The 26,692-nt window shown below is 40.3% G+C and overlaps 1 protein-coding gene across 1 annotated transcript; it reads right to left on the bottom strand.

Moving 5' to 3' along the window:
- tlcd4a (TLC domain containing 4a) lies at positions 1-21,448 on the bottom strand. Its single transcript, XM_071546770.1, has 7 exons — positions 21,240-21,448; positions 13,628-13,797; positions 11,705-11,794; positions 11,002-11,060; positions 10,306-10,400; positions 5,168-5,241; positions 1-4,220 (listed from the first exon to the last, which is right to left on the bottom strand). The coding sequence occupies exons 2-7, from the start codon at positions 13,780-13,782 to the stop codon at positions 3,902-3,904; spliced, it is 792 nt and encodes a 263-aa protein (XP_071402871.1). The 5' UTR covers positions 13,783-13,797; positions 21,240-21,448; the 3' UTR covers positions 1-3,901.
- Positions 21,449-26,692: the final 5,244 nt, after the last annotated feature.

Below are 26,692 nucleotides of genomic sequence, written 5' to 3'. Positions count from 1 at the left end.
TTGAAAATATTCTGCATATTGCTTTATTGAGGCAAATGGTATCATGTGAGTAAAATTAAGACAAACAAAAGTGACCTCATTTAGTACTTTCAAATATGGTTCATAAGAGCAGTGAGGCTCTTATGTTGACGTGTCCCTTGATGCGAAAGCGATTTTGATCATGCTCTTGGTAGGATACTGGATTCCACATCTAATACAGCATGGGCTCACTTCATCCGATACCCAAGTGTATTAAAAAAATGACATCTTCAAAATGATGATACACCTCAGTTAATTTGGCATTTATTGTAAAGGATAAATGAAAATGTAAATGACCAATATTTTCTCTTCTCCAATACATTCATAGAATGGCAGGGTATACAGACCAAACACTCCCCCTGCTTAAACCTCTCTGCCATAAAACATTCAGAGCAGAAACTATATCAAAGCATTGACTGGCTAGTAATTGCACCAAGTTCTATAACCATGGCACCTACTTTGTATTATGTGTAGTTTTCTTGGATTAATAAATTAAAGACAATGGTATGCATATAATGCAAGATGCACATAAGAGTAATGTTTATTTGCACTGCCCAGATTGTTATAAACTGTGCTGATTAGTATTCAAGTATTCCCTTACCGGATATTTATGTGCTGGGTATTATACTAAATATCTCTGCTTTATCATGTTCTCACCATCTCATTGTCATCATCTGTGGATTACATTAGGTGGCACAGTACAAGAATACGTTTAAGTAAACATTATGTACATGTACCCAGAAAAAGAAAACAAAACAATGAACAAAATACATCTTGCAAATGTATATGCTATTTTGTTTACAGTGCAATCCCCATGCAATACCACATGCAGTTATAGAGGGTGCATGAAGACGACCATATTCCATGCATAACCTTGCATACAGAGCCACTTCTGTTTCTACCAGAAGAGTCCTACTGTCCTGAAACTTTAATGATTTGCTTTTGGTTTCTATGAAACACTGACAGACATCACATCCACTGGCATTATACCCTGACTCTTTTATCTAAGATACAGGTCTGTAGTGATATCCATTGCAGATGGCATCCACCCATAATCAGTTGCCACGTCCATCCTGTTCCAAACACATTGTAATTAGTGAGCATAACTGAAAGGAGTCTTTCACACTTGTTGTACCAAGCCAAACTGAACTGAGCCTAGTCATGCTGTGCCTGTTTAGTTAGCCACAGCATGTGGAAACTGTAATGTGAACAGAATTGATCTGAATTGATCGGTTGCAGGTTGGCACTCTTGTGTGAAAATGCTCATGGACTTGACACAGAAACGCATTAGGACAGGGTGTCATCCCATGATGACACCATGTTGACATTTCCACACCACTGAGCAATAATAGCCTACGTACTGGCACAAGTGTTAGCCACATTAACCTTAGCAAAACTATAACCCTAACAAAACACAAAGTTAAACTCAAACTCCCCTCCTGAACAAGCATCTTGGTTTTTGTAATTGTCGTCCTTTTGAATCTGGTCTATTACAAAGGCCTCACAATCACATTAAACAGGCATCAGAAATGGAAAACACACAACAAAAAGCACATTGAAAACGGCACATTTTTTCAGTATTGTGAGGAGTTAGATGTAGCAAAAATATTTACTGTGCAATCAAAACTCGTTTTAAAAAGGCAACAAAGCACAAAAAGAAATGCTTAACATGGCAAGGCCTACCTTAAAGACTGGAGTTCCCTGTTTCTGTCTCACAAACCATCTGAAAGAATCTTTTGATGTATAGTATAAAGATAAAACTACACTGATTCAAGTACATGTTTATGAAACAAGTTATGAAAGTTTTACTTTGATTTTGTTAAAAACTTTTGAACTGAATTGTTCCTATGCTCAGTGTATTCTGTGTTGTTCAACACTAAAACTGCTTAGACAGATTGATGCATAAAAAAAACTGACTTTGCTTGCAACCTTTTCCACATATTTATATCCACTGAAACCCACATAGAGTTCCCAAGTCGTGCATAATAAATCCATCTGATGAATGAATAACAACGTACACAAGCAGAGTGGTGGTAGTATATTACACATGATGCAGAGGCTCTTTGCATCAAACTGCTACAAAACATGTCTTTTACCATCTGAAACACGGTTAAATGTTTTGAGAAAAAGTTCAATATCAAATAGATTCCTAGCATGTACTGAAATCAATTTGCTGGCAAAAATTTCAAATCCCTTCATAGAAAACACAAATGTCTGAAGAAAATAGCAGCATGCAGCTTGTTGGCAAATGTCATACAGGAGTAAAATTAACAGTGTGTGCCCCAAAAAAGACAAAAAAGACATCATATATAGTATATATGTATATGACATAAACCTCAAGTTAATACATTATCTGCATCAGGCCTAATAATAGATAATGAATAGAAGAATGTCAGAATCCTGCTAACACCTCCCACTGTAATCTCTTGGCGCAGATGTAGGATGTGAAGCAGTCGCCCTTTATCACAAATCTGGGTTCAATTTTTTGCTTTTGTTTTCCCACAAATGGGTACAATTTGGGTCTATGATGCTGACTCAGAGTCAGCACTCAAGCTCGGTTTCACCCCAGAACAGAAAAACATAATGCCATCTCCCGCTAAAACAGCAAGTCAACAATATATCTTTGTGTATGCAATGTGATATTTTGTGACTTGTACAGTCATTGGGCGAAATCTCAGGTTGTATACACGTTACATCATGTGACGTTACAAAACTGATGTAAACTGTTGCCTCAGCATTTATTTTAGTTGGACGAGTGCTTATCCTTGCATTACTTTTCTCAGTGTACAGCAGCGTTGACATTCAGTTTCCCTTTCAACATTCCCTCTAACAGATGGGCAGACCGCTGGCTCAGCCTCAGCATCCTAAGGTACAGTATGCCAGGCAATTGCACATCAGTCTCCTGTTGATTAAAAACACATATCTTTAATCGTGTGAATTCTTAAAAACTCATTTGCCTGGACCCCAGCAAGACAAAAGGAAAATAAACTATACATACAGTGTGCCAATGCCCTGCATCTTTCAAGTTTACCATTTAACGCAATGGAGACCGGGACACATATTGTTAATTTCAACAAACACCTTCAAGATCGGCTGTGTGGAAGAACCTCTTTAGTGACTGACAGTAGGTGGGCAATGAACTGGTTTATTTCAGTCATGCTTATTCCTCTCTGTGATTGCGCTTGATGTAATCCAATCCCGTCTCAGTCCAGTCCCTGGCAATTAGCTCATGATTTACTGAGGAAAATGGGGTGCTGGAGCCTTCTCCCTCAAAAGGGCATTTGACAAGAATTTTATGGCACTGACCATTACTGAAGAATCACCAAGTACCTTTGAGGTCCCCTCAAATCTTTGCTATGTCATCAGCTTGAACTTGTGTTTCATCATTTAAACTCTGGGACTCAGGCAGCAGTAATAATACGAAAAGAAAACTTAATTAAAGCGAGAGGTCCATAAAGTTCTCCCAGGAACAATATATTGTGTTACGTATGATAAAGAACAGTAAACTTTTTTGACAATTTGTGTTTGGGATAACAGTCCATTGTCCCAGACCGACCTCTTATTTCGAGAGGTACATTGTTAAAGAGAACAAAAACAATTGGCCATGCACACAGAGTATTGCTAAGAGGCCATTTCATGGCTTAGAGATGGCCGGTTTAATGGTCCATCAGGTCACATCTCAGTGCACTGCTCCTGCTTTTCAGAAAAAAAACAAACATTTTCCCTCATTATCCTCAGTCCTTTAACATAGTACTTCCCAAGTTTTGCTGCCACCGAAGCGGCCTGGCAGGTAAGGGTCCAAGTCGGTGCCGACTGGTGCACTGAGAGTGACGTCTCCTTGGCTCTATTGAGGTGTTTCTTCACCACCGACACCCTGGCTCTCTTAATCTGTCTTCCCGTTCTCCTGAGGTGTATCTGCTTTGCTCCGCCGTCCCGAGCGCAGCACCTTGTAGCAGCCGCGGGCTATCTTGTGCATCCACATAACGTTCATGATATCCAAGCAGATACTGGAGCAGATCCAGGCTACACGGCCACCCCAGGGCACCAGGTAGAAGGCCTCGGTGCCGTAGACAGCGTACATGCGGCTGTAGTAGACCGGCATGACGGCGATGCGAACCAGGAAAAAGACCGCCGCCATGGCAACGCCGTTAGCCATGTTGGGTCGGGAGGACTTGGGGTAACCTAGTACCTCAAAGAACCAGCTGAAACACAACACAGAGTCAAGACAACAGTGCAGAGCAGGACGGAAAGACGGTAACAAAATGAGTGTTAGACAACCTGGAATGACTTCACAAAAACCAGCTGACACACATCAGGACATAGTTTCCCTTTGTTTGTGATAGCAAATTAATTTATGGTAAACTAGGCAGAGTTGCACTGACACATAGTTGTTTGATGCAGCATGCAATAAATATATATTGACACGTCCTTGCAGTGACTAAGATTTTCTAATGTAAGTGAATGGGACAAAAACTCACTGCCAATTTGCTTTGGAGCCTTGGCTAGATGACTATTTTCTAAACTATTTTAAGAATGACAAACTTGAATTCAGATAAACCAGTTTAAACCTCAAATCATCTTGTAGAACCAGCTGAAACACATAGCGACAGTGACTCATGATTGACTCGTTGCCTGCTCAAATCTTTTCCTCCACTTGTGTGACACAGATTAAGGGCAAATACTCCAGTCATCTATTTGCTCTTTAGCTGGCTTTGAGTCACATCTAAGAGTTGTGAATTTCTTCTCATAAACACAGAAACCACTGAGCATGTGCTGCAATAATCTGTTTTGCAAAGCACCACTGTAATAATCATTACTGTCTTGAGGCCACACAATATGAATGACTGTCAAAGAAAAAAAGGCATTACATTACACTGTAGGGGACGCTATGTAAAAAGGACGCTTATGCTTTTTGGCCATAGATGTAACAGTGACTCAAGTCTTTTAAAACATGCAACCTATTATCATCAAACCTTTGCTCTCATAAGATTTGGTCTTCTAAACTGTAGATTACCTACTTGAATTTAAAGTGTAAAGGAAACATACAAAAAAAGAAGACAACATGGCTGGCTAAATAAGCAAAACATCAATTGACCCCAACCCTGACTACGAGGACCTGATGCCCGGGTCGTGGTATCGAGGTACGTACCGCTGGTTCACACATGGAGTGGAAAACTCGGCAAGCAGACGGAAGTTAGCAAAATAAGGCAACATTCCTTGGCCCTGGAAGAACAAGGTGAGAACAGGAAGACAACGAAACAGGAAAGGGACAAAAACAAGACACTGAGTCACTTGGGTCGGGAGTGGGTATGATGAGCATGAAGCCATCTCTGACCCGCGGAGGAACATGGACACAAATACAAATCAGTGTCTCAGGAAGAACAACAGCAGAGTTAGTTTCAAACATCAGCCCATGTACGAAATGTGAAAATCATCACAGGTAGTGGGAGATTTGCCCGTAATCCCAGTGCTTCTGAGGACATAACCTTATGATGGTTCATATTTTATCATGCAGTTCAGAAGATTAAGGAGACTTTTGGGGTGGGGGGGGGGAAATCAAGTCTAAAATTAGATGAAGCCCTCGCCGAATATAGGCCTGCTCCTTTGCAGGTCTAACAAAAGAGGCTTCTCCTTCAGGGCACAGAATTATTCCTTCAAGTTTCACAGGCCAAATTTAGACTGCGCCCTCTCAATTAATTTCTAATGATCCATTCGCATGTCATTTACTGAGCACGGACATCAAGAAATTCAACTGACTTTATGAAAAGAGCACAAAAGGAATTGGTGAACTAGATCTAGCATTAGATCTTCAGATTACTATTATTTATTTCCATTTATTTCCATTAAGTTGCTACGCACAAAATTTAAAAGTGGGTTAAAAAAAATAGCCACAGTTTTACTTAAGAGGCTTTCTTGGAACAAAATTAGTGATGGATGGCAAATTTTGTGGTTGATTAATTAACCATCTGCCCTAAAGAAACTCCAAAAACGGCAAAATACCCATATAAATTGAAACATTTCTGCATTAAAGAGGAACTACTCACTAACGATGTACTAGAAAGGAACTCTATTACTAACTCACAGTTTTATATAGTAAAAGTGAAGTGTATTCTCATCAAGACAGCAACAACACAGTAAGAACATACACCAAGACAATACATCTCTGACACCTAACAAAAGATACTGAGCAAATATCAACATAGCACAGCCTTGGATACACACACAACCAGCCAGCCACTAGTTGAAGGAGCAATTAATAGCCATGCAGAGTAGAAAGCATTAAGTTCAACTTCCATACATGTCATCGCTTAGCAGACCAGGGCCTGGTTTCCACAGTTTCTTAGTTATGAGATCATCTTCAAAGTCAACATGACCCCATATGAACATGAGATCAAAATCAAACTTTGTGTTTTTTCCAATGGTGTGTTCATAGGGATTTTCAGGCCTCATTGAGGTGTCAACTGTGGTGAAAAGGTTGGGATCCCTTGTTTGACAGAATGAAGATGATTTCAACACCAAGATGCTTTCAGGAAACCCAGCCTTGCTCTAAACAGCCATGACCACTGTGATGACCTGGCCTACCTTGCCAGAATCAACTGACAGTGGAACATCACACACACACACACACACACACACACACACACACACAAACTAAAAGGAGACTTACCTTCAGGGCTGAAACAAAAGCTGGTCAGTGAAACATACTTACTAGGTGATACAGACAGGGTACATCTGGGTTGGAGTTTATATACCATATGATATGAACGTTCCACCTAGCATGAGCATGCTAGTACCTCTAGGAACTGGTAAGTCCATACTGTGACTGGGCATCATATCTGCTCAGTGCAGCGCAACAGCAATAACAGCAGACAAGACAGGAATGAAGGGAGTCCCCATCTAGATCAAGACCTGCTCTGGTTTTCTAAATGACACACAACCCTTTTGGTAGTTTTTGCATGAACGGGGATGATACAACCTGAGTTGATTTTGGTAATTTTTGCATGAAGGGTTTGAAGAGGGACAATTTATGTTAAAGTCATATTAGCGGAGGACACAGAGACAGACAGACAGATATATTAGAAGAAAATAAAGATGCCACCGCAGTTGGAAGCAAATAAGAAGCAACACTGACAACACTGAGAGTAGAGCATGCATCCAATATTCACACAGCAGTCAAATATTACATCTCCGTCCCTTGGATTAACCTATATTTGATTGTTAAAATGAAATAGCTATAAAAATGTATTATGCTGACATAAAACACCTTTCATAAAATGACTTGAAGACTAATTGACCAAGACACTACTGACTGTACTGACCTAAACTACAATACACCTAAAACATGCCAACAGGCTCACAAATTAAAACTGATGTTAAAAAAAAACAAAAAAACTTTGAGATTAAGTTTAACTAGGCCTGACTCTTGCTGTATGCCGAAAGATCTTCCCACATCCTCATAATATTCAAAAATTGTTGCCTAATCGACCATGAACACTTCAACATAAACATGCTCAACACATTAACTAATAAGACTTTGACAAAATACAACAAATTAACTGGGTACAAAACCAAATCAAATGAAAAAAACATCTTTAAGCGGTACTAAATCATCATTCAGAAAGTTGGCCAATTTAGTTGCTTTTACTACAAATGGGCAACATGGCTAGTCAGATAGTTTCTCTATGGCATGTGACTAATGTGGAACATTAATTCTGTTATCCCACATGTATTTCAGGCCTGGTCTGAAGAAACAGTCATGAGTGTCCAGTAACAGTATGGCCTACTTCATCTCATTTATCTCATGATTTTAGATACAGGCGCTTGCTTTGTTTCTCCAATTGAAAGGTTGGATTTACACTGTTAGTTCAAATCATATTTTTATTCCACCTATGTGACACGGAATTGATCTTACTATTACTGTGTAAACACAGAAGAAAAAAAAGCATATGGAATGTGATTTTCCTCGTTAACACTGCAATGAAGACAGACAAAAAAGATGCAAAAATGATGCGTGTCACATTAGGGAGGAAAAAATTATGCAAATCCAGCCAGTGACTGGAGAGAAGGCAGTGGTAAGACAGGGAGAGATGTGAATCTGGACTGCACCACAGCAATTAAAGTACACTAAGCATGTGGTTCTGAACAAACATCCACAGTGCTTTGCTGCTTTTTACCCACAGATTGTTATTAATTTGCCAATGGCAATGTTTGATAAAAAGTATAATTCTTGATGTACCAAAGAGCTGTGGAGCGTAATGCATATTTTTATTTTATCCAAGAATAGTTTAGGAAGTATGTTGGAGCTCAAATGGAGAGTTAAGCAAAGCACACTGTATGCCTCTTTGTGTTTTTCTACATACAAAATAGAGACATATATTCTCAAGCATTTATAGCAGAGGAACAAAGTTAATTCCCCACAAGTAGGCCCAACTAAAATAAAATGGTTACAGAGGAGGAGCCTGGCTTTTAAGAAAAGTAATAAGAGACATTCTATATTTGTCTTGAGGTAATACACTCAATACGGCATTAGACAGAGGGCCTGTCTATTTGGTAATGAACTTTAGCATCTTGGGATCATGTGGATGACAGTATTTGAATGGCTCTGTCTGCGCCCATGGCCCAAACTGTATTCACGCAGGAAGGAGCCACAGGAAGAGTGTAAGAAAGAGAGAGAGGAGGCAGAACTAGGCTCTGGCACAACAGATAGGTGGAAGGTAGATAGACAGGTAGGTAATTAGGAAGGTTAAAAGTTGTTTGTTGGCATGCACAGTAACAAGAGAGATTGACTCCTCCTCTCCATAACAACTCCAGAGCTTTTCAGAAATGTAAGCATGCACACAGTGGTTACAGCTCAGCATTCAGCTCAGCTAAGCTCAGAAAAGTTCAGCTTAGTTCAGATTCACACAACACTGAAGGGAGGGGGGGGGAGGAGGGGGGTCAGTAAAACAAACAAAAAGCACAGAAATTGTAAGGGCAGGGTGAAAGGGGGGGGGGGGGGGGGGGCATCGGCCATTACCATCATTGAGCATTCCATGCAAAAAATACCATAGTCATTCATTTCCATAATTCTGCCACAGAACCTGGCGACCTAGAGGGTTACAGATGCTTGGAACCAAGAGTGAACAGCACTGCCCCTTAATGCTGGGCATATACTTCTATTTCCATATCTAGATGAGAGCCAACTGTGTGCTGACAGTTCAGCAGTGACCAATGTGCTAATGAGTACTGGCAAATTAGATGACTTGAGAAATTAGTGTCAGGCGCACGCTACATGTTAATACCCATAGCTGGTAGGATAACAGCTTGTATGTTAGCCCTTGATTCTGGCCTTATACTAATGTGAGTCATACCCCTTTCACACCAGACTACTGACCTGGGAAATAAGGAGGGTCGACCGTCAGAGTGAAAGGGTTCACCCGGGTAAGTCGACCCCACATAACAACCCTGATCAGTGCTAGGAGCTGGGTAAAACTCTGCTCTGCTCAGTGTGAAAGTTCAGGCCTGGAGCATCATGCCATCTGCCATGTTGATGTGTCTGCTCTTGATGACATTTTTAAAGTAAAGTGTGTGAAAGAGGTATCATGTTTACAGGGAAAGTGTGTTAAGGTGACTATCTGACAACCGGCATGAACTAGGGTCATTACCACTGTCCCGGAAAACAAGACATGTTGTTTGGTAAGATGGTTAGAACTGAATGAATTGTCAAACCAAATCACACTACCTCTGCTGAGAATCATTATCAATACTGCACCAGCAATCCAAATAACACTAAGTTTCAACTTTTATTTTTTTCCAAACAACCAGTTATTTCCAGGCAAGCTAGATAACACAACAACCAAACAAACAGCAAACCTCTTCATATATGCTTAAAAAATCTCCAATTCCGGCAGGCAAACAATAAATCCTACTGTAACAAATCTCTCAAAAACCATGGCAAAAATCTAACCCCATGATGGATGTAATGTATATAATGTATGGATTTTAGACATCTATAAGCTTTCCTTCTCAGCCCTGTCCTCTCTGCAAATACCCAGTGTAATGGTGTAATTGAAGGTATATAAGGAGCGCAGATACAGATTATTATGACCTCTCTCTGGGCATATAGAGTACACCTATGAGCCTTTTCATCATTGAGATACAACAGTGGGTAGTTGGGGACATGATGGACACCTCAGCGGCCGATAAACCAGTTTAAACACCCAGCTTCACAGGACACAGCTGTTCACCCTTGGTTGTCTCTTTCCCATCTTGCCTGCACGTTCTGCTATTGGACAATAGGGAACTCACCAGTACATAGTAGTAAGCATACAACGCTGCCAGATGGTGAACTACAAAAAACTTGTCGCCTATCGCCTTCCAATAGTAAAATATTAGCAGCAGATCTGGAAAAAAAAAAAACAGGGGAAAGAGAAAGAAAGAGAGAGAACATGTAAAAGGTGGACAGTGCAATCAAAATATTCTCAGACATGTAAATGAGTTTGACCACCCAATAAAATGAATAGAGACTGATAAAACTTCATGGTACAGACCATCTCTCTCTTAAATAATACAGAGTAAGGTGATGAATTTCTAGGCCTATCTTTTTAATCAAATCTAACAATAGTTTAAATCATGTTTCCACACTGCATAGGAAGCCTGTTCCTATTCAGTTGGTGTCACTGTGACTCCAGTTAGTTAAAATTGAGCTGAAGGTTGAAGCTGACATTTTGTTGCTAAAAAACATCTTATCATTGTCATGTGTTCTAAGTTTGATATAAAATATCGAAACAGCCTTGGCTGCCTCCGAGGCTCGTCTGACAAAGAGACAAAGTGACCTGAGGACGTCACGCTCACTGGTTCTCTTGGGTAAGCACTTCTGTGTCTAGGTTCAAACTGAATTTTATCTCCTCCAGTTTTCTTGTTCCTATCAAACCTCTTAAAATGACTTATTTTCTTTTGGTCTCACCTCAACAACAGTATACGGAAACTTTAGGTTTCTCTCACCAGATATGAGGTAGCCTGTTGTGATGGCAACATTGATCTTCACCAGTGTGGGATCCCCCCTGTTAACATAAAAGCACATACAATTCGGTTGTGTTTGCGTGATTACATTTAAAAAAAAAATTCAAATTAACTCCAGTAAACGCATCACAATTGTACTTGGTCTTGATTGGCTCCCCTTCCTAAACAAATACTGAAATCCTTACAATCAGGCCAGTTTACAGCACTTTAACTGGGAAGCCTCCACTCAGCAGGTTTACCTCACTTGAATTAGAGGAGCTGCTGTTGTCAGCCAATCAGGGTCCAGTATTCTGTGAGGATATAGTCTTCAAATTCATTTGAGAATTACCGCTTTAACTAAACTAGCAATTCTTGTGGCGCAAAGGTCAAATTCAAATCAAATTATACTTCATTCAACATTAAGCTTTTTATAGGTTTTGCAGTTTGCATAATTAAAGCGCTACCAAACATGGACTAGATTTCCCATTTCTTTGATGCAAAGGGGATTAACATCACTGTGAAATTTAACTCATAACACCTCCAAAATTATGACCTTGGCTAAGGCACTTAAATGCCCAGAGTGGGCAATAATGTGCGAGTGTGTGATGGGCCTTTTCTGACAGAAAAAAAAACAGGCATCAACAGTCAGCCGAGATGTGGAAAATAAAGGTTAAAAATAAAATGTGATTCACAGCCGAGCTCTCACCAGACTGGGTCTTCATTGACGGCGTCGTCAAAGAACAAGATGTAGAGACAAAAGATTCCAACCAGCAGTGCGTGAAACGTTGACACCGTCCTGTAATGAAAACCAAAACACACACACAGCAGAGATGATCTACTCCTCTCAGACAAGGGCAGATGCCGAAACATGTCAGTTTTATCCTGTTGAATGACAAAGATAAAGGAATAAGTGCATTTGTCTTTATTTGTGAAGAGTGCCTTGCAGCTCCTTTGTTTTTTTCCTAATGGAGCATAAACATCACCTCTTCAATCAAAGATACAGAGCGCTGAGTTGTTAGTACCTGCAGTGAATCAGCTGATTGCCTGCCAGGACTGCACACAGATTCAGACCAATTAGACTAAGAGATTAAACACTGCTGAAGGGTCAGGCAGAAAGACCGACAGTCCCAGTCAGTCATTCAAGCAGTTAAGACAGTCACACAGTTCTTGGCAGTCAGTCAGTAAGACAGAATGACAGCCAAACAGGACTTGGCATTCAGTAAGTCAGACTGGCAGTCAGACAGTTTGTTAGTCAGACTAGCAGTCTGTTTAAATACAATCTCTGAAGTCCTGTGGCCATACAGAGATCCCCCACAGCCTGGATCCATCCCCATTAATCACTAATTTTCATTTCCATTTGTATTTGCTCCTAAACCATGTGACCATTTCAATTTCACAAATGCTCCCATGAGTAATGAGTGAATGTGAGAGCAAATGAAAATGAGCGATTCACGTGAGTGGGTCCGGGCTAGATCCCTCCGACAGCTCATCTCTATACTGGACATCCCTAATCAACTCTCCTCCCCGGTCGCCGCTCTATAGCTTTCACTGTTCACATGGCGCTCAAAGACTGTGGGGGCACGTCTCTGTCTCTCATGGACTTACACAAGCAGAAACACAAAGACTGCCCTTCTGTTCCAAACCAGCAGTTCCAGCCAGAATCTGGGTTCCCATAACAAATCAATAGATAAAATACAAACAGATGACATCTGGTTGTTGTGTTATCAACAGCCCAATTTATCAGCCTGGGACAGCCTGTCCATTTTACATCCGTGGTATGGAATGATACACACTATGATGTAACTACGACACTTTTATGCACAGTATTTGTCTATGGTGCAAAGTACATGACAGTGTTTTGTTGTTTGGTGAACTGGCAAAATAAGATGGCTGGTGGAACACAAAACACCATTCCATTAAATTCTCCATCATGCTGCTGGCACCCTGGGGCAGTGGCAAGCCAAGTAAGCGCTGAAAGAGCATGGTAACAGAGGATCATAGGAAATCTCATTCAACTGTCACAGCTGCTGTACATTGACAGAAAATGGTATATTGCTTGGTTGTTGAATGAGCATCATTCTCCTTAGGGTCGACATGAGAAATGCACATCAGACATCCTGCTCACTCTCTCTAGTGACGCAGGAAATATGCAGGTTGACTGTCAGTGTGAAAGGGCTGACCCGAATAAATCGACCCCGCAAAATGACTCTGGTCAAGATCAGGAGTTGAGAGCCGGGTCACACTCTGCTTTACTTGATGTGAAAGTTCAGTGCTTAACCCCTGCCACTCCGTGTCTGGACCATAATGTTATCATGTAAGGATGTCTAGTTTTAATTGTGTTAGCAGTGTGAATTGTCTCCTACACAGGATGGACCTGGATCAGCATACCATAGTAGTCCCGAGTCGTGTGTGTGTGGGTGTATGTGTATGTGTGTGAAAAAGGGGCATAACTCTCCCTCTCTCTCCCCTCTTTCCCTTCCTCCTCCTTTCTTTCCCTCTCTCTCTTGCACATTCACCCACAAATCTATGACAAAAATAACATGAAAGTTCCTGATGATGATCTACAGGGCATCACCATCATCACCACCATCATCATCATCATCATCATCATCAGTTAACGTCGGGTCACCTTGAGTTCCACTCCACTTTCTGCTTGTTGCTGAGGCTGAGGAAGCCGGTGCTGACGCGTATGGACATCCAGGGGCTGACTCTATGGAAGAGCCACTGGAAGGAGAGGAAACTGGTCACCGAGATGGTGAGGATCAGCTGGCTGAATGGGTCCATGGCCACCCAACCCCACTGTGGGAGGGAGAGAGGGGAGAGGGAGAGAGAGAGAGGGGGGGGGGAGAGAGGGGAGAGGGAGGGAGAGAGAGAGAGAGGGAGAGAGAGGGAGAGGAGGGAGAGAGGGGAGAGGGAGGGAGGAACGGGGGAGAAAGAAGAGCGAGAAAGTCAGACATGCTGTTCAATTAAACTATTTTAGCTTCACCCAAAGACTTTTACTGAAGTCGGTGTATCCAGAAAATGTTCAGTATCAGACTCTTTCAATTTCAACTCTTCAAATTTCAACACAAGGTTCCAAGAATAGACATCCTGGAAAGGAATCTACTTACCCCACAAAGAGGTAATATCAGTCGGTATCAGTGAGTACGTTTATCCACTGAATCACACAACGGGCCAGCCAAACCAGAGAGGTACAGCAGCTAGTAAGCTGCTGATGTAGTAGTATCTGGTGAGCTATGACAATAGCTAACACTGAGTCAGAAAGATCACATCTGCCAACGGTGGCCCAGTCAATGTTTAACTCAGCTCCAGTAGGAGAACTCCTACTAACCTTAACCAGAGAAAGTGGAGAAAACAAATATTTTGACAATGATTGGTCAGTAACTCTACTCCATCACCTACTTTACAAACCCAAACATTGTTCAGAGCCTCTATTCTGTATAAAAAATCTAATCAGCTGAAAAATGATTGAAAGTGAATACCAGCATTACCAGCATCTGTCTCCTGCGAACAAACACCTTGGTTCTTTTGCGAACATGAGAAACTCCTTTTGTCTCAACCTGCAAATGATGTGTCAACCTTTCAGGCTGTTAAGGTTTCTAGCAAAGTAAACTAACTGTACCTGAGGTTCAAAGAGATGAAATGATAATCCACTGTATTACTGTCTGGGTCTGTGGCAGAGAGGAAGTGTGACCCATTAGGCAGCAGAAAAAAGTAGCATGACACACTACATGTGCTATGGTAGGGATATGAATCTGTTCCAGCTTTGGTCAGAAAATATTGATGGTATTTGAGTTGATTTTTTACCTGACCAGAAACTGCAAATGAATCTGCAAATTTTACACCAAACCTACACAAATTTACAAAAATGCTAACTGATGAAAACCTAAACCAAATATATATAAATAAAATGTAGAGTTTGTAAGTGCTTTGTGAGAAGGTTGCTGGTTCTAATCTTTAAGAAAATCTGGGCAAAGAAGTTGAATGAGTATCATTCTACCACCAATATGTATTGAGTACGGCATTTATCCACCAGCTGCCACATTAATGTTGCACCATGGCCAACAGTAGAAGACTGTACTTGCAGTGAGCTGCACCCAAGTGTGAATGTGTAAAACTGTCCATCTGTAGCAGTGTGTTGGGTAAAAAGAGGACACTGGCAGAGAGCATTGATAGATAAAAACCTAGAATATTTTCGATGATTAATAACAAATAGAAAAACTGAGCAAATACTTAAAGATTTCTTGAGTGAGTTTTGCAGACTTAGCAGATTTGCATTCTGCAATCCTGTATATCTCACTGCCATGGCAGATAACCAAACGATATGAGAACTTTGCTTTCTGAATCACTATGCTCAGCAGTTGACTGGGTCGCAGTGTACTTTACATGCCTTATCAAAGTCACTGCCAAAACAACCTCATCACACTGTTTGCCAGTGAAGGTCTACTGTAAAACGGGCATGTAGTTGGCCAGGATTACAAGCCTAACAAGATTAGCTGTCATGTGTGGCGACAGGCTAAATTATTAGGGAATATCCTGATTACTACATCAAGAGCTTCTACAAAAAAAGTTAATCTATCCTATCCTCATCACCAGAGACAGAGACTCAGTGAAGTGCTGCCAAATAACTTCCTTTTTACCCCCTAGACTTTATTGAGCTGATGGGGTTTTTGGAAACGGGTGACATTTCATAATGACTATCACCTGTTAATTAAATTATACAGAAAACAAACATCCAGAACACACAGCACTGGCTTTGCCTTTCATCTTGATAGGTGTAGGTAAGCTAATGTGCAGAGTAGTGGATGACAGCTTCTTTGTTCATCAGGGGGCAATGTCCTGTAATTAAGTTATGAGTTTTCTCACATCTCACATTTCCAAAAAATAGCCTGAAAACTGACATTTAACACGTTGGTGAACAGATTCAACAATAGATGCCGCTACTGTGATTTTCAACTGACGTTTGGTCTTACTTTTAGAACGTCATTTTGCCAAATAGCATTTTTATTGATAGAAGAGAACATAGCGCAGGGATACCATTTAGGACAGATAGTTCCTGTTTGGGAGACCGGATCTACTTTTATTTTTAAATACTAATTTTAGTGTAAAGCAAGAATAGAATTATGTTAAAGTTTATTTCTGTATTTATTTTCTGCCCATTACGGACATTTTTTCGGGGGGGGGGGGGGGGTTAAATGTCTGATGCTGTTTGTATTGATTGCCTTGTATCATTTCTTTGTGGGAAAAAAAAGAAAAACTCAATAAATATATTGTTTAAAAAAAAAAAAAGCAAGAATAGAAATGCAAAATGACTAAGGACCCAAGATTGCTTTGTTGTCTTACAAGAAGGATCTGTTGTTGAAAAATTCGAACGCTACAAACTCGTCCAGCCGCATCCAATCTTGTCAGTAGTTTATATTCTGGTTTTCATGGTGGTCAAGTGCCAAACAACCCCCATGTTAAAACTAAGTGGAATATTGCTTTAAACCAAAGCTATGAGTAACTGAATGCTGAGTGACGCAAAACTTAGGTTTTCCCTCAGTGCACTGTAAGCCAGAAAGTATCTCACATTTCCAGTCTACATGAAATGAAGAACCTTATAAATATATATACGCATGTCTTCTAATTTGCTTCTGTCATCATGGTGCCATACATCTGTCACTAGGCCATATCGGTCCTTCCTTGTCAGCAGTTGCTATCAGATCTAACAACTTCTCTGGGTGGAAAACCTGAAACATGAAAATTAAACCAGCACATAGGAATACAGCTCCCTTCCTTTAGTTCCTTTAATAATATTCTAAGCACAAGGTCTTCATCATGCAGTCCTGCTGTCAGATGAGGACACTGTGGTTGAAACGCTACAATATTATGCTGGACCGTTTTTAATTTTCCCTCAAGGTTTTATACTCAGCACCTGGTCTGAGTTGTTCTGATCTACTAAATGCAGTGCGATGGAAACTTAAGACAGATTGTTCCAGGGTGGACCTGGACCAGGTCACGACTTAAAATGGATACGATTACTTTTCAGGGATTTACTGATTGCACCTGGGATAAAAGCAAGCAGAAAGAATTGCATGTTATACTTCCTCATCAGTAGGCTTTAATAGTAGGGCTTTAATAGTAGGGCTTTAAAGTCCCCATGAAATGAACTCCCATTTTACTTCCTGGAAAACAGAGCATCTTTAATGGTGACCTCATGCTGCACCAGTAGGCGTAAATATAAATTCCAACCAATAAAACCATCACAGATGTTTGAACAATCCCACCCCTCGCCCCTGCCTTTCTCTCCTTGACTGATATTCCATTGGTTTAGACTTTTGAATGATCCCGCACTGTGTTATGTCCCACCCCCCAATATCCTGTTTCAACAGGATCAAATCAAGGAAGTAAAGATGCCATTTCATGAGGTCTTTAATAGTAAAATACATTTTAAATGGTTTGGCAACATCTGTACAGTCAACATATGATGTTATACTGTTTCCAGGTATGAATGAATAGACATCAACAAAATATTTACCAGAAATTAGTAGAATAAAAAAGAACTACCCACACTGGCAAATGGTTCAAAACAAGACTTGCTAGAGCTTCAGTATGGTTTGAATAGGATAGGTTTGAAATTGCCAAAGCTAATACTATAGTATAATATACTATAATAGTATAATAATATAATACTATATACTATTTAATACTATAGTTTTCAGTATGGTCATTATACTGTAAGGATAGCACATGCACTGAAAAGAAACCGTATACAGTCACTGTCTCAGATTCACACACGACCGGTGCACTCACATGTTGCGAATTGTTCTGAAAGCTGCGGTCGGACATGCTGTTAAACATTCACCTCCTCGATCTGGTTTTGTTTCCTGTCAGTGACTCACATTATGAAGACTCACTTTTACAATGACAGATAGAGCATGCCCTGTATCTTGGCTTGGGCTTCAGTGTTCATAAGTGTCAAAAGCAGTACTGCCCAATGCACAGAGAAACATCTTATTTATGCCTTCAAGAACCTTTCAAAGTGTGTATACAAACTGGATGTGTGTAGAGCAATAGAGAGATATCTACAAAGAGCATGGTGGACCATAAACAACTATTTTTAATATGTGTACATACTTAACAACCCTACAAGGTACAGTGTGTCCTTCCAAGGTGTGTGTGTGTGCTAGGACTCGACATGATGCCACTCACAATGGGACTCAGCAATGCACTGCAGAAGGCACACACACATGCAGCATGCACACACACAAAGCCAAGGGAGGGATGTGTCGGTGTACACATACATATGAGCTCGAGCAAGCGCAAGCCTACGCACATGCACGCACACACACACACACACACACACACACACACACACACACACACACACACACACACACACACACACACACACACAAACACACACACACACACACACACACAAACACACACACACACACACACACACACACACACACACACACAGAGTCCTGTAACATTTGATTACTATCTGAGTGAGCTAGTTCAATCACTGTGGTTTACAATCAAACAAGAGAGGGAGAACTGCATTTTTCTTAGCCTGTCATGATGTCAGCCACGTCAACTCTTACATTTTTGACCTCCTCCACTTGTGAAGTAGTAAGAACTCACTGCTTCACTTTGTAATACTAGCAGACATAAAAAGAAACTGTTAGCATCACTCGACAGTTACCTGTACCTTGCAAGTACCCAGATAGCCTGTGTATGTCTATGAGCCCTTGACCATTATCTCTTGGAATTAAAATGTGTCTTCATTTAGTCATTTTATGAAGGACAAGTAGTAGGTGATCTCTTGGAACGCTGTCATGCATGGCAAGCGAGCATGTCAGTGGTAGAATGCATTGTGTGAACGGAGATGGTGATCAAGATGCTATTCTGATAAGCATTTGCTATGTCTAACTAAATACAAGAGGTACTTGTGTCTAACAGGCCATGTAAGCTACTGGTCAAGAATTACTGGCCAATAATGTAGGCGAATTCACAAAAGAGGCTAAGTTGTTCTGCCATTACAGTCTGATGGCCTTTAAAATCAGAGAGGGACGATTTGATACAATTAATTTCAATTTCATAGACTTTAATCATTCGATTAAAAATCAACGCCTTAATGTAATATGATGTGTAGCAGTTTTATATCCATGACCTAAAACTACTTATAGCCCCAAAAAGCTATTCGGCCTATCTATATTTGGATCAAAAAGTGAGTGTTCTCCATAAAACAACAACAATCCAAAATTAGCAGCTCTGCATGCACACTCGCTTACAGCCAGCCAATGTATGTCAGTGGCAGCGGTCTACTGCAGCCAGTGTGGAAGTCCAGACCACACTGCTCTGAGAGTGTGTGTGTATGTGTATGTATGTCGCACTGGGCTATTTGCATATGGGCTGATTTGACTGTGCCAGCCCTTGGGGTAAGGCCAAGCTAGGCCAACAGTTAACTTAACAGCACATATTTACATCTCCCAAGCAATAAAATGCAGCATTATCTTCCAGGCAGATGTAAAGACAGACACACACACACAACACACACACACACACACACACACACCTCCCATTCCCTCCCAGGCTCGCTATAATTTCAGATATTGTGGATTCCAGGTCATTCTCAGGTCCTAGATTCATGAGAAAAGTGGTCTTAGTGATATGAATTTATATCTGTCTTGGCTCTTGAACTACAAAGAAATGCTCCAGGACAGAGAGTGTGCACTTCACCGAAACACCAGTGAACTGAATAGACCATTCCACAGAGCCCTATCCTTTGGCCTACCTATAATGCATTAGTGGGCATCAGTAGTTTTATGTAGCATGGCTGTAGGGCAGAAAGACTCTTTTGTTGTAAGAGGGCCACTTCAAGAGGAGAGTGAACATGGTGGGATGGGGATTGAATAGATATCTGGATAGGCAAGTGAGTCCAAAACCTTCAGCCATGCTTGCAAAGAAGGGGAGGGGGCATTCTTGAAACACAGTGCATTGTTTTTAGTGCATACACAGACATGTGTGTCCTGTACGGCTGCATGCAGGAGCCTGTTGCCAAGGGCAAACGGCCACTGAGGTCGACTCAAACATATGGAAAGGAAACAGCTGAGGCACAATGGAGAACACAGCAGTGCTAGTGTACATAGCTTTTCTTACAGAACCAGCTTATTACAAGCCTATTTCTGCTGAGTCTTCAGCGTGCCTCTATGGTAAACACTTATTGATTCTAAAGCCCATACAATAACAGTCTGTGGATCTGCTACGGTTCTTAGGAGCCGGAGAAGTTGATCCGACATGAATATCGATGTTAATGAAATGAAAGCAAAAGGGCAGATTGTGAAGATGTCAACAAGGGAGGAATCACAAAAGAAGCTTTGTGGAGGTAAAAGAAACCAACCTCCTCACACGTGTGGAGTGCTTCCTGATATACCTGTTCAGGCTTTATCAGACTGGCTTTCTGATGCCCACGCAGGTTAGTTCAAGACAGCGATGTAGTGGTAAAAAAAACAAAAAACTATATCCTCCAATCAAGTCACCATAAGGCATCACTACCACTACAATAAACAGAAATCAAGTGTATTTTCAGCAACGCATTGCTTTCTTTTTTCTTAAAATACCCCATCCTCATGACTTACATCAGTTTCATATGAATTACTATGATGTACAGTCTGAATTTACATCTGGTAGTAGATTTATATCAGAATGAACATATGCGAATGACCTTAACAGAGATGTCTCCATTTGGACAGAGTGGTATTTACAAAACAATGGCATGTGAGGGCCCGCCTTATAGAGTATGGTCTATATTTTCTTGGTAATGATTTGTGTGCTGGACTGTGTAGGACTGAAACAGGTTTCTGTCTTTGTTGTGTATTTGGCCAGCCTCATATGCCCCTATAATGTTTTGGTAGGTAGCGTTAAAATGCGCTTGCGTAAGACGGGTGGATCGTTTTTAACCAGCGAGGAAATTATAGCCTTACGAAAATAACTTGGCTGCATCATTAGATCGCATTTCAGAGATCCTGTACAGAATACTAAACGTGCTATTCAACGAAATATCTTGCTGGGGTTTTACAACAAAATACGATATCAACAGCACATGCAAGGCCAGCTCACGCCGCATTGCCTGGCCAGCTGCTATTGCAATGCTGTGTGAAAATAACACTGGCCTGGTCGTCTTTCTACCTACCAGCCATGGATATGAAAAAAAACCAAAACCAATCAAAATATAAGATTACGGCTGGACTTACCTTATGACTTTCATTAAGATGATCTGCGCCTGACACTCTCAACTGGTTATGGTTTCGAGGGTCGGTCGAAAGCCATATGTTGAGTCAAAGCCCAAGCCATGTTGAGTCATTTTTGATAAACAAGACAGCCCGCCTCCACCTAAACAGACATGCTAACAACTTGTGGGGAACGGGCTGGAACCGGAGCCCCGTGCACGGTTTGCAGTGTTTACTAATAATCGCATCCAACGCAAAACATGCATAATTGCAGCGGTGCGGATCACGCAGCTCGACGCTCGATTATGGAGATGATGGAGGGGGGGTTACTGTAGGGTAACACTCTCTCTCTCTCTCTCTCTCTCTCTCTCTCTCTCTCTCTCTCTCTCTTTCTCTCTCTCTCCCTCTCTCTCTTTCGCTCTCGCCTATAGGGATCGAATTACAGCGGAATTCTTAAAGACACACACACACACACACACACACACACACACACACACACACACACACACACACACACACACACACACACACAGTGGTCTGCCCAGGAAGACTCAATTGTGCCTATTTTTAGCCAAGGCCTAGTCTTCTTGTTGAACTGATCCAGGATAAATCAGACAAAAAAAGCAAACTGCAGCTAACCAAGTCCCACTGGTCTTAACATAAATGAATAATATAAATGAATTAATTAGGCTTTTAATCTATACCTTTACTTTGATCATCAACCCATTTGTACATTAGTCTCAGTAGCCCATGTGAATATTTGCCACAAATAATCACTACACTACAATGGTACTTGGCCTTGGGATTAATCATTTGCCCAAAGGGACCTGATAAGGATTAGTGTGTAAATGTATGGAAGATGGAGTTGGTAGATCCTTCCTGAAATATCCTGGCCATTCAGTGAAATGTTTTATTGGCTTAACATCATAAATATGAAAAATCCCTCAAAACAAAACAAAACAAAACACAAAAAAGCTTATAGAAAATGTATATTAAATTACATTCATTTAATACATTTTGGAAATTGCTTCCAGGGTGAGTTGGTGAGTTTATATAGACCTAATGTGCATGGTATAGGTAGACAGCGTAAGGAAATATAAAACAAGATTAAAGAGGATGAAGCATAGTGACAAAGCACTACTAGCTGTCTGTAAACTCAGCCTGCTCACTCTCATGGAGTTGGGAATTCTCCAGATGAATGAGAGGCTTCATTGTTATGCCACAGTCTATGCAATGATATGATTCCACTAGGCATTTGACATTGGTCTTTGTGACATCACACAATCAACAGTGGACTCACCACTGACAAAGACAATCTGAAAGTTGTCTCATCCCCAAATCAGAATTCATCCCAACCCCTCAGTATACCCTTTACCTCAACTACCACTATACCACTGTTGTAAATCATTAACTCAGACATATGCAAGGACGGGTTGACAAAGTTTCTGAGAATCACCACATGTCCAACAGACTCAACAAACATCCATAGGGGTATGAGCAAAGACAGCGCAGACAGGTGCCTCACTGCTTATTTACTGTACAAGGTCTGCTGCTTTGTCACTGTACATTTTATGAAATTCCTTATTTGGTCATGATTTGAGGAGGACATTCGGCCAGTTAGATGCTGGAAAGTTTTGGGTGTATGTGGCTGATAAGTTTGTGTACTGAGTTAACCTTCAGAGGTAAATGTCAGCAAAATGCCTCCTTCCTTAAAACACCTCTTGTATCATCTCTTTATAGTATCATACGTATATCATAATCATAAAGATACAATACAGCCTAATTCAAGTCGTGTTAAGGAAGACCTCTAGGAAACCTTATTAACTCATCTGTGACCTCATAATCACTCTTTGAACTCATAAAAACTTTTTTCTTTGACCTCATAAAACCTCTACTGACATTACAGGAACCCAGTAACATCACAGTGCAAGCTGTATTTAAAATGTTCAGTCAATGTGACTTGGTAATATTTCTTGGTAATATTTCCTTTTGAGTCTTGCACACCTGCATCAAAAGTAATAGACGTCAATAGAGAAAAATAAAGTATAAAAAGCAAGACAACAATGAAAAACAATGGAAGATAAAACAATAAAGCAATAAAACAATGTATATAATGTGTAAATGTGCATTGAATTCACATTTACAGTCTGCAGAGGGCCATATGTAAACAAAGTGTTGTGGCTTGCAGACTAGCGCAGTAAATAATCTATATGCCTTTATTAAATACATAAGAGAATGTGCCTTCTAGATACATGCGTTAGCAGATGTCCTATGTAAAAAGGCTCTAGGGTGGAGGTGCCATTGTTCAGAAAAAAGGGAAGTGTGCAAAACATATGTGCATTATTATTTGTTCACTGTATCACTATATCATTAGAAGAACAAACATGAAAAGTGTCATATGTGCCATCTCATATGCAGAGAGTGTGCAGTAGAGCCAGTGGCATATAGGATTTTAACACCAGCGTAAAACAGACATTAAATTTGATGGAAAAACAATGTTATTTATATATAACATCAATATCAATGGATCAAAAATAGACCATTGTGGAACACCTTTCCAGATTTCAAGAGAGCTTGATTTGATTTAATACCATCAGCAATAATACCTTGAAATCTTACATGCAGTATCTTTCAGTCCAATAGAAAGCAGCTTGTTCGGTAAAATATTATGATCTACAGTATCAAATGCCTTTGATGGGTCAAAGAAGAGAGCAGCACAATGTTGTTTTTTATCCAAAGATGTATCGATATCATCCGTTACAAGGGGTGCAGCAGTTACTGTACTGTGGCCTGGTCTAAACTCTGATTGTTGTGGCTGTAGTGAATTATTCACATCCAAGAAGGAACACAGTTGAGAATTAACCATTGATTCTAAGATTTTGGCTATGAAAGCTTTGATATTAGACAATAATTGTCGAAGTTGCTGATATCACCAACCTTGTGTAAGCAACCTGAGCTGATTTCCATACCGCTGGAATTTTACCAGTTATAAAACTTCATTTTAAAATGTTTATATTTTAGTTTATTTTTTTATATTCATAAAAAACAATATAATCTTAAATATCAATAAAAGTAATGGGTCTACAAGTTAATTTATTGTTCATTGTTTATTTGGATCCCCATTAGTTGTTACCAACGCAACAGCTACTCTTTACTGTCAATACTGACCCGACTGACCAGATAAAGCTCCCTCTGCTGGACCAGTGGTGGAACTACATACTACACTACAAATAAAAAGCCAGAGGAAATAAAATTGATTAAAAGTTTATTGTCCTTAACATGAAAACGTTTGGGAAACCCTTAAACATAGCCTATGAACTTATATCAGAAAGATTTAGGTCAGCCTAAAAAAAAAGTAGGTACATTGTATTCTGCATAGGGTTAGAAAGGAAGAAGGTAGGGTAAACTTGGTCTACTCTCCACTGCATCGCTGACCACTGCAGGAGAAGGCAGCCCAGCTACTTTCACTATTTTGTGCTATGCATCCCTTATTGATTCAGTTACTGTTTGTTTTCCAATGAGCATGGTGTTGTGTGGTTCAGCCTGTAGTATCACCGTGTCACCGGATGGGGGCAGAGTTACTTCACCTGCTGAAACAGTTTGTTGACGCTGCCATGAGGTCCGACTCTGCTTCAGGTAATTGAAGCCAAAGGTTAAGGTTTCGTCGTTAGTTTACGATGTATTTGTGAAAAATGATATTGTAGCTTTATATTATTAAGAGTACAGGGATGATAACAGTGTTTTCAGACTATTTGAAAACGCCAAGGTAATGTCTTTCTAACTTTCCTCTGTTTCACCGCCGTTCCACATTGGCTCGTTCAGGAAGTGAGTTTTCTTTTTGTTAACCTATGACCTAAACTCAGTTTTGAAAACTGTTATATTCTCATAAATGTAAATGTTTTGTCAAATATCTCAAAAAACGAATGCTACATCATTCGTTAACGTTAATGAATTGCAGGTTATTCCTTGAATTTATATTCTTAGATGATTTAAATGGAAGTTAACTGTATTCAGCCTGTAGCCGAAGTGATACATGTCGGACATAACGTTTGATAGCAGAAATTGAATCGGAATAGTACGTTAACGTTTACAGGTAGATTTGTGTGTTGTAGGTCTGTATTTTTTATTCCCACAGACCAAGAATAGGCTACTAACTTAGTTGTGCGTTTGAAGAACTTTGGCCCCCGGACTGCACTGTAGCATGTTTACTGTAGTCCTTCACTTATGAAGTTATTGGTAGGCTGATGTTATGGTGTCGAAAGAAGTGGAGACAAGAGAGGTGTCAGGCGCCATAGTAGGCATTCAATCAATCTTTTGTTTTGAATCAGTAAGAAAGTGCTTTAATAATAGTTAATGATTTCTGCAAGGCAGTGTAGTAAATTGCAAAGTGGTTAAGCGACATCTAAACAGCGGCATGAATGGTGATTTTCGGCTGGCGCATTAATATTTGAATCAACTTCCAGGCGGTGCGGTGTGCGTTTACCGGGTATTTTACAACGAATTTAAATGTGACTGCCAGTCAGAGACTAGTACAAGGATGATCTGTAAAAGGCTAGTCGAGGCCGGCAGTGGGAGAGGGGAGAGAAACAAGGAGTTCTGTAACTGACTGTAGCAATCATTTGTGATCCCACTGCCTTCGGACCAACCGATATTGTTATGAGTGCACAGCATTTAAATAGGTCCCGGTCGATATGTGACAGTGAGTAAGGGTGTCATCGTTAATTTAGACTACCATTCCCCGCTTTACCATAGACTCGACTTTTAATCACTTCTATGCTCGAACACACCGAGAAAAGTAATTTGAATTGACAAGTTGCATATTTGTTTACAGTTCCAATCACAGCTTTATAGTCGCAATGCACCATGGGTAAGATGCAAGACGAGGTAGGCGTGTCAAATCAAATCTTGCTCTACAATATAAACACGGTCAGTCGAGTTTCATTATGTTCAGTTTTAGTATAGGCGTGAACTATAATAGTAGTATTCGTCGGTAAGTAAGCTATAGAGGCATTAGACGGGGCGGTGTCTGCATGCGTTATCATTTGTACAATTAATAAATCCATCCTGCTGACAAAAGACTAGTCAAATTGCGTAGTGTGCGGGAAAGGGTAACAATCAAGGGCTGTAGTTAAACTGTCTGAGAGAAGTATCAATCATTGGAGCGCACTACGGTCGGACCAGTCAGAAAAGCATATTAAACTGAGGTGTATATACCTCACTACATCTGCATAAATGTCCCAGTCATGGTGGTTAAACGATGCAACCCTGCCTAATATATACAGCCTATATACCACAAGAATTGCATTTCTGAGAGTTTATAATATGTAGGCTATTATTTATTTTTTAATATAAATATTTTGGTATTTACTTGCTAAAATTGCAAAGCATGATGGGATATTCCTGCTAAACCTCACTGGCTGTCAGTCAGTACAATCTAGAAAAAAAAGGTATAAAAATAACAAAAGAAAACATAACAA

This window comes from Centroberyx affinis, unplaced genomic scaffold, assembly GCF_046629955.1.
Source record: "Centroberyx affinis isolate AG114_WGS23_722 - 3 ecotype Tasmania unplaced genomic scaffold, CSIRO-AGI_Caff_v1 ptg005445l_1, whole genome shotgun sequence".
In the NCBI taxonomy this organism is placed as follows: Eukaryota; Metazoa; Chordata; class Actinopteri; order Beryciformes; family Berycidae; genus Centroberyx; species Centroberyx affinis.
This window is presented reverse-complemented; position numbering and strand designations above follow the sequence as displayed.

Bases quoted from the DNA above. Each gene is read 5' to 3' on its own strand.
- tlcd4a (XM_071546770.1), bottom strand. From the start codon at position 13,782: ATGGACCCATTCAGCCAGCTGATCCTCACCATCTCGGTGACCAGTTTC. The intron at 10,401-11,001 runs GTGAGAGAAACC...TTTTTTTTCCAG, and splicing joins AACAGGCTACCTCATATCTG to ATCTGCTGCTAATATTTTAC. The intron at 4,221-5,167 runs GTACGTACCTCG...GTTGTGTTTCAG, and splicing joins ACTCCATGTGTGAACCAGCG to CTGGTTCTTTGAGGTACTAG.